The sequence below is a fragment of the Salmo salar genome, chromosome ssa03, assembly GCF_905237065.1.
Source record: "Salmo salar chromosome ssa03, Ssal_v3.1, whole genome shotgun sequence".
Classification (NCBI taxonomy): Eukaryota; Metazoa; Chordata; class Actinopteri; order Salmoniformes; family Salmonidae; genus Salmo; species Salmo salar.
The window spans coordinates 17,309,238-17,318,490 of NC_059444.1; the positions used below are offsets into that span (position 1 = coordinate 17,309,238).

General features: G+C 43.6%; 1 protein-coding gene across 1 annotated transcript; it reads right to left on the reverse strand.

Annotated features, from left to right (window-relative positions):
* Nucleotides 1-647: 647 nt before the first annotated feature.
* On the reverse strand, nt 648-1,758 carry LOC106598775 (extensin-like). Its single transcript, XM_014189783.1, has 2 exons — nt 1,709-1,758; nt 648-1,209 (listed from the first exon to the last, which is right to left on the reverse strand). The coding sequence occupies exons 1-2, from the start codon at nt 1,756-1,758 to the stop codon at nt 648-650; spliced, it is 612 nt and encodes a 203-aa protein (XP_014045258.1).
* Nucleotides 1,759-9,253: the final 7,495 nt, after the last annotated feature.

Here is a 9,253-nt window from a genome sequence, read left to right on the forward strand (position 1 = left end):
ATTGATCAGCAATACAGTGTAACGAGTGTCGTGTGTGGAGGACCAAGACGCAACAGGGAAGTGTATACTCATCTTCTCTTTTTAATATATAAGAAGGAGAAACAAAATAAACACGTATACAATTAACAGAAACAACACTAACAGTTCTGTCAGGTGACAAGCACAAAAGAGAATACAACTACCCACAATACAAACACACCCCTAATTATAGGACCTTCAATCAGAGGCAACGATAGACAGCTGCCTCCAACTGAAGGCCCCAACACCAATTAACTAAACATAGAAATACAAATGACTAGACAGAACATAGAAATAAACTAACATAGAACAATATCCAAAACCCTGGACTAATAAATCAAATACCCCTCTCTACATGGACACAGACACACAACCACCCTGAACCACATAAAACAAATACCCCCTGCCACGTCCTGACCAAACTAAACACTAACAAATAACACCTTTACAGGTCAGAACGTGACAGTACCCCCCCCAAAGGTGCAAACCCCGGATGCACCTAATAAAAAGAAAATACAAAAATAAACCCCAAAACAAAAATATTCCCAGCTTATATGGGAGGGAAGGGAGGGCGGCCACCGTCACCAACGATGCCTCTGCAATGCTCCCCCCTTCCCGCATACTAGTCCCTACGGAGGTGGCTCTGGAGCAGGACATATCCCTCGCTCCGCCACTTGCTCACCCCTCTTCTTTGCAGACTCTGGGGCGAGGTCCCTCTTTGTCAACCTCGGACTTGGGATCCTCGCTACGGGCGACTCTGGCTGCGTCGGACTGGAGGGCGACTCTCTCTCGGACATAGGTGCCGGACACTCGGGCTGAGGCACTGTCGTCGGGCACTCTGGGTTAGGTGCTGTCGCTGGGCACTCTGGGCGAGACGCTGTCGGTGTGCCATCTGGGCGAGGCGCGTGCACTGAAGGCCTGGTACGTGGGGCTGGCGTAGGGGACGCCGGACTAGGCCCACGTACCTCAGGGCTAGTGCTTGGGGCAAGAGTAGGACGAGTTGGGCTGGGCTGCCGCACTGGGAGCCTGGTGCGTGGTGCTGGCTTCGGGGGAGTCAGACTAGAGACACGCACCTCTAGGCTTGTGTGGGGAGCAGGGATAGGTCGAGCTCGACTAGGCTGCCGCTCGGGAAGCCTGGTGTGCGGTGCTGGCTTCGGAGGAGCCAGACTGGAGACACGCACCTGTGGGCTTCTACGAGGAGCAGGAGTAGGATACACTGGGCCTTGGGTAAGTACTGGAAGTCTCGAGCTCACCTCCTGCACAACCCGTCCTGGCTGGATGGCAGTAGTAGCCCTGTACGTTTGGGGTGCTGGTACAGGGCGGACTGGGCTATGCAGGGGCCGTGCGTAGAGGAGGTGTCCTGTAGCCTGGACTTCGGAGGCGTAGCGGTGGCCAGACGTATTGGGCTGGCATCCTCCTTCCAGGCTGGATGCCCACTCTAGCATGGCCTTTGCTTGGGGCTGAGATCACACGCACCGGACTGTGCGTGCGCATGGGCGAGATCTTGCGTACCTCTTCGTACTTCAGCGCTCTCCACTCCATGTGCTCTCCATAATAAGCACGAGGTGTTGGCTTCAGGGGCATCCTTTGCCCAGCCACCTACCCCGTGTGCCCCCCCAAAAAAATTATTGGGGCTGCCTCTCAGGCCTCCTTGCTAGCCTCATCCCAACGTACTTCTCCCGGTCCTCACCGTTCCTTCGCCACGGACCTTCTCCCGCCAGGATTTCCTCCCATGACCATGATTCACTGTAGTCCTCCTGCTTCCTTGGCTGCTCCCTCTTCTGTTGCTTGGTCCGGTTGTGGTGGGTAGTTCTGTAACGTTTGTCGTGTGTGGAGGACCAAGACGCAACAGGGAAGTGTATACTCATCTTCTTTTTAATACTGAAGAAGGTGAAACAAAATGAAACACATATACAATTACGAAAACAACACTAACAGTTCTGTCAGGTGAAGAACACAAAACAGAATACAACTACCCACAATACACAATACAAACACACCCCTAATTATAGGACCTTCAATCAGAGGCAACGATAGACAGCTGCCTCCAACTGAAGGCCCCAACACCAATTAACTAAACATAGAAATACAAATGACTAGACAGAACATAGAAATAAACTAACATAGAACAATAACCAAAACCATGGACTAATGAATCAAATACCCCTCTCTACATGGACACATACACACAACCACCCTAAACCACATAAAACAAATACCCCCTGCCACGTCCTGACCAAACTAAACACTAACAAATAACACCTTTACAGGTCAGAACGTGACAAGTGTAGACATTGCTAATGTTCTAAATGACTATTGTAGCTGGATACGGCAGATTTTAAATGGAATATCTAAATAGGCGTACAGTGGCCCATTATCAGCAACCATCACTCCTATGTTCCAATGGCACGTTGTGTTAGCTAATCCAAGTTTATCATTTTAAAAGTCTAATTGATCATTAGAAAACCCTTTTGCAATTATGTTAGCACAGCTGAAAACTGTTGTTTTGATTTAAGAAGCAATAAAACTGGCCTTCTTCAGACTAGTTGAGTATCTGGAGCATCAGCATCCGAGCATCACACAATACCCCATAATGACAAAGCCAAAACAGGTTTTCTGACATTTTTGGAAAGGTCTAAGCATGCTATCATGTGCATTTTCCTGAGGAGTGGCTTCCGTCTGGCCACTCTACCATAAAAGCCTGATTGGTGGAGTGCTGCAGAGATGGTTGTCCTTCTGGAAGGTTCTCCCGTATCTACAGAGGAACTCTGGAGCTCTGTCAGAGTGATCATCAGGTTCTTGTTCACCTACCTAACCAAGGCCCTTCTCCCCCGATTGCTCAGTTTGGCCAGGTGGCCAGCTCTAGGAAGAGTGTAATTGGTTCCAAACTTCTTCCATTTAAGAATGATGGAGGTCACTGTGTTCTTGGGGACCTTCCATGCTGCAGATATTTTTTGTTACCGTTCCCCAGATCTGTGCCTCGACATAATCCTGTCTCACACCCCCCCGCACAATTCCTTCAACCTCATGGCTTAGTTTTTGCTCTGACATGCTCTGTCAACTGTGGGATCTTATATAGACAGATGTGTGCCTTTCCAAATCATGTCCAATCAATTGAATTTACCATAGGTGGACTCCAATCAAGTTGTAGAAACATCTCAAGGATGATCAATGGAAACAGGAGGCACCTGAGCTCAATTTCGAGACTCAAAGCAAAGGACCTGAATACTTATGTATAAGGTATTTCTGTTTTTTATTTTCTAAAAACCTGTTTTCGCTTTGTCATTATGGGGTATTGTGTGTAGATTGATGAAGATTTTTTTTATTTAATACATTTTAGAATAAGATTGTAATGTAACTGTCACGTCCTGACCAGTATAAGGGGTTATTTGTTATTGTAGTTTGGTCAGGACGTGGCAGGGGTGTGTTTGTTTAGAGTGTTTCGGGGTTTGTTGAGTTATGTTCTTGTTAGTCTATTTCTATGTTAGTTGTAGTATGTCTATTTCTATGTGGTGTTTGTTGGGTTGACCTTCAATTGGAAGCAGCTGCTCCTAATTGCTTCTAATTGAAGGTCCTATTTAAGAGGGGTGTTTTTTCTATGGGATTTTGTGGGTAGTTGTTCTTTGTATAGCTGTAAGCCTTACAGGACTGTTTATCGTCGTTGTTTTTGTATACGTATGTTTTGTTTTGGTTTTCCTTCTTTCTGCCTAATAAAAGGAAGATGAGTATACACACTCCCGCTGCATTTTGGTCCAATCCTTACGACGCCCGTGACAGTAACGTAACAAAATGTGGGAAAAGTGAAAGCACTGAATCTATAAGAAATATTCCAGCACTACACTACAATTACACAACAAGACACTTGAGAAGGATATCACATTACCTAAACAATTTTGCAGCACAGTATTGAACGTTATGTGGAATATGTCAGACTAATTAATTTGTTGATATTGTACCGCCATTGTATAACCTTAGTTTAGCCAGGTAGCTAAGTCTTCTCTTTTACAATAACGACCATGTCCTGAAGAATTCTCGACTACATTTAAAAGGCATTGCAGGTCTTTATTTTGGTCTATGCTCATTGGATCCACAATAAAAAATATAAAAAATATCCACATTGTCTCCTGGTTCAGCTGTAAGCAGTAGCTCAGTGGTTCCGAAATTGTAGTTTAGGACCCATTTGTGGGTTGCGTCATGGGTCCAGATGGTTCGTGGGATTACATTTTTTAAATACAGTTTTTTATTATTGAAATACATTTTCGGAATGGGAAAACGCTTTCAGTGTAAAGTTAAACAACTAAAACCAAATAGAAATGATGTAGAAACGATACTGGACCTATCTATACATGTTTTAATAATAGCCTGTAATCTTTGAGAAAGCCTCTTGATTTTGTAAAAACGTTTGAGCATAAGAAGACAGCATTAACCATGTCAAAATGCAGTAAATTAGCTTAAAGGTGTAAAAAAATGTATCTCAGCTCCATGGCAAAATGTATAGAATTGCAGGAAATTGGCTTTAAACTGTTAAATTCTCTTTCAGTTCCATAGCAAAATGTGTAGAATTGCAGGAAATTGGTTTTAAAACTTGTCCAGGGCCCAGGGCCCGGACAAAATTCAGGCCATTGCCAGATAGAATTCAGCCCATTCACTACTCAACCCTTATGGTGGGTTGCGACTCAAAACACAGCTCAATTGGTGGCTCACGAAGCAAAATAGTTTTGGAACCCCTGCAGTAGTTAACAGTGACAGCTTCAAAGCGAGGAGTGTGTTTCTATTGAGCTGCCAACTGCTCCTGTATGCGGCAGCCTCCGTTGATCTCCACCTGGTCTGTCACATCAGTGTTCACTTTTAATGACTCCCCCTTCAAAGCACTACATTAAATTTTGAGCAGCAACAAGGGTGCCATTGTTTTATGTCAGAGGGAACACGTGGCCAAACGCGTGGTGTTTGTGTGTGTGTGTGTGTATGTGTGGGGGGGTCCTTTGTGTACCATTACCCCCTGCCACCCCCTCTACCTGCCTTCAATTACCCTCCTCCTCTCATCCCAGACCAGATCAGTGGAGGGGGGAGTGTTTTGAAGCTGCTGTGCAGGTCTGCACTGATCTGAGGTCTGTCATCTGACGGGACACATCAGCTTGGCTTGTTCCTGTTCCTTCGTAAGGCTACATACTAAACTGCCTAACCCAGCTCTTGTTACTGCATTTAGTCAGTAGTAATGTCAGTACTCATCATTACACTTTCCCTTACCAAACATGTCCTGTTCCTCAGCTCTCTTGCACAAAATCAGCCTATAGAAGCATGTCAAAAGAACTCCAGGATCCTAACTTACCTCTGATATGGAAATCTGGTTTCAGCTAGTGGTTTCTGCTGGTTTCTTTAGTATAGGTGAGCAGCCCATTACTATATAGCATCCATAAAATATATATAGTGATCATTACTCTACTTACTACACAACAAGAAGGTACTGTAGATAGAACACTATGATAATAACAGATTTAGGCACCAGACATCTGTTCTTTATTTACAATCAAGATATCTATCAACCACTAGTCTAATGATCCTGACTCTGACTGACGTCATGATGGGCTGTGAATGTGTGGCTATAATGAGCAACAAGCAACAGTATGATGGTCCCCTGTGAGCAACAACAATGGTCTGTTTCATGTCCAAATATACCCTCAGTACCAGCACGAAGTGCGTCCTCCTCCCCCAAAACATTTGGAGGTCCATCTGTGAGTGTGAAAAAGAGAGGGAGAGAGAGAGAGAGAGAGAGAGAGAGTGAGAGAAAAAAAACGGACTTCTGCCGTTCGCTCATCTCTGGGTCCCATCACAAATTCCCATTACAGAGTCTGATATGACTTCCCCAACAGTCAACCAAGCATATCTGGCCAACTCTCCCTCTTTCCCTCTCTCTCCCTCTCTCCATTTTTCTCACATCTTCATAAGGAGCAGTACAGGAAAAAATCTAATGCCAACATTTTTGAAGCTGGACTTTGATTCTATTTCCAAATCCCCCGGCTCCCTGGGTTTTTATCAGCTTCCCCACAGGCTATGTGTTACAGTCCACTGTACTTGGCAGGATGCGGAATCACTGGGCCGTTTGGAGAACATTAATGATTCTAAACAGCCAGGAGAGGAGACTGAGCTCAGTGCCAAGCAGTTCAGGGTGCAGGGAAAATACATACACACACAGAGACAGGAAGGAACGCACACACACAAATGTACAGACACACAAACACACCCTTACAAAAATAAAAATATTTAAAAAATCACATGAAAACAACAAGTGAGTGCAGAGTTTTCTTACATGAGAAACTGCAAATGTGATTGTTTTTGCATGTGAAAATGCAATTCCATATGTGAAAGTGAAATTTTCACATGTGGAGTTTTCTTACATGTTAAACTACAAATTGATTTTCACATGTGATTTATTTTCACGTGGACATGAAATTTTAACATGAGAACGTTTTTCACGTGTGAAACTGCAATTCACATGTGAGGTGAAAACACATTTCTCTTCATGTGAAACCATGTGAAAAGGTGTTAACATGTGGACTCTAAATGTAATATACGTGAAGATATGGTTTCATGTGAAATTTAAGCTCAACATGTGAAAACTGCTATTTCACAAGAGAAAATGTGATTTTCACATGTGAAACTGCAAATTTGACATGTTTTTTGTTGTTGTAAGTGCACAAACACAAACCCACACATCTCAACCCTCCCATCCCCTATCCCTACCCCCACCACACACACACACAGTCCACAGCCCAGGACACAACCAAAATGGATCCAGGCCACATAGCGGGGAAACCTGCTGACTACAGAGCCTTGCAGGAACAGTGGGATTTGATAGGATGCATGCCACAAATCCCCGCTCCCAACCACACAACATTTTGTCCTGAATAAAATGTTCTCACTGTATGAGTCATATTATGACGATAGGTGGTGGTTTGGTGGGGAAGACTTAATTGGACAGTGTGTACCAGTGTGTACGGTGTGTGTCTGCATCTAGATATTCATGAGGACACTGTATTCGATGCCCAGTTTGTTAAATGATTCAAACGTATCAGAATAGCACTGTGAATTATTTACAGCAGATACAGGCAAGAGGAAAATGATTCAAGCTTCTCTGTTTTTATAATTTATGATTCTGCCAGGATGAACGATGAATCTACTCAGGTTTTGAACAGGAGATTCAACATATATAATAATATATGGCAATAAAATGTAACAGACTCTGTTGTTGAATGTCTCTGTTGTTGAATGTCTCTGTTGTTGAATGTCTCTGTTCTCTTGGCATTTCCAGAAGAGCAGTTGAACCATGTGTGCTTTATGGAGTACATCATAGTGAATAGTTAACATCAACGAACTGTCTTTTCATTTGTACTTCTTTTAAATCCATGCATTTCAATGTATTTTATAGCTAATTGTTGCAACATTTCGACTTGCTTCATGAAGGCAAACTTTGTCACCATCTGGTTTACAAACGACTGTAAATGGCTATTGACACTGTTACTACAGCAGCCAAGAAAATACAAATCACACGACGCGTGGTCGGTTAGTGGTCGATACTGCTGATCGATGGTCAGAGAAGAGTTATTACTCGTTATTAACTACGGGAGACGTCGTCGTGGTGTCCGAACATCCCCACCTCATATCCGTAATCAAACATGATGTTCTTTTTGCTGGAGACATGGCTATTTGCTAATGCACCCAGTCAGTCCAATGGTGAATGTTGTTTATTTTGTGAGGCTTAGGAATGAGTAGTCTTTAAAATGCTTTCAGAAATCAATTATTATGAGGCAAGACAGGACTATTCAAGCAGATAACAGAGCGCCTATCAAGAGTGGACACGCTTGTAAAATTGAATGGTTGTCAATGAACAACAATCATGAAAATGTTTTATTTGATTTGATAATATAGTTACTTTTTTATACATATATTTTAAATTTAACCCCCTTTTCTTCTCCCAATTTCAATTACGATCTTGTCTCATCGCTGCAACTCCCCAACGGACTTGAGATAGGCGAAGGTGGAGTCATGCATCCTCCGAAACATGACCCGCCTAACCGCACTCCTTAACACCTGCCAGCTTAACCCAGAAGCCAGCAGCACCAATGTGTTGGAGGTAACACCATTCAACTGGCAACCGGGGCCAGCCTGCAGGCACCCAGCACGCCACAAGGAGTCGCTAGGGCACAATGAGCCAAGTAAAGTTGGGCGAATTGACTACGCTGGGCCAATTGTGCATCGTCCAATGGGAATGAACCCGGGTCTGTAGTAACGCCCCTAGTACTGCGATGCAGTGCCTTAGACCTCTGCACCACTCAGGAGGCCCCAATATAGTTACTTTTAAAGAATGACAAGCACTTAGTGTGAAAGTGTCATTCATTCAGCATGAACGCAGCAACAATTAGAAATAACTAGTAAAACAACAAAACTCACCATTGACCAACGAGGATATTATTAATGTCAAATGTGTTCTGTGTCAATTCAAATTACTATAGAAACGTGCTTCTGCAGTTACAGCTGGAACCAACGGGGTGAATCATTAGCCTGATGACTCACACTAAATTCTTCCGCTGCTCTGTCATTCGCTGCATACTTTAGTCTGAGACTGCCATCATTGAAGTCGTTTGTGGTGATGAGGGGCACGATTGGATCGTTTCTAACCAATCAGAGTATCAAAGCCGATGACCAATTTTCTAACGGCTACTTCACCCACGTGTATTCTGGATCTGGCCCAACCCTTCGTTAGTTTGTTTATTTGTATATTTGGATCCCGATTAGCCTACAGTATGCAGAAGCAGCAGCTATTCTTCCTGGGGTTCACAAAAAAACACAACAATTACAAATAACAAAACACTGATACACTGATAGACAAGGACAGGCACACAAATGTAAATTACAACAATATACAAACGATAAAAAAAGCAATTATACAAACAATGGAACAACTAAATAATGTGTGTGTGTGCATGTGTTTGTGTGTGTCTCCTCACAGTTCCCTGTTCCATGAGGTGTTTCATCCTTTTTTTAAAGGTCATTTTGAAGTTTGCTTGAATAATTGGAGATGGAAGAGAGTTCCATGCAATCATGCGATCATTTCTGGACCAATCAGCTTCGTATGTATTCACATTCGGTAAAGGGTCGGGGAGGTACTCAGATCCAGACTCATTGCAGAGAAGAAACTAATGTCCGTGGGAGTGGCATAGCGTTTGGCCGGATCAAG

Coding starts and splice junctions, on each gene's coding strand:
- LOC106598775 (XM_014189783.1), bottom strand. CDS start 1,758: ATGGTCATGGGAGGAAATCCTGGCGGGAGAAGGTCCGTGGCGAAGGAA. Junction 1,210..1,708: donor AGGTCCGTGGCGAAGGAACG/GTGAGGACCGGG, acceptor TGCTCCTCGTAG/AAGCCCACAGGTGCGTGTCT.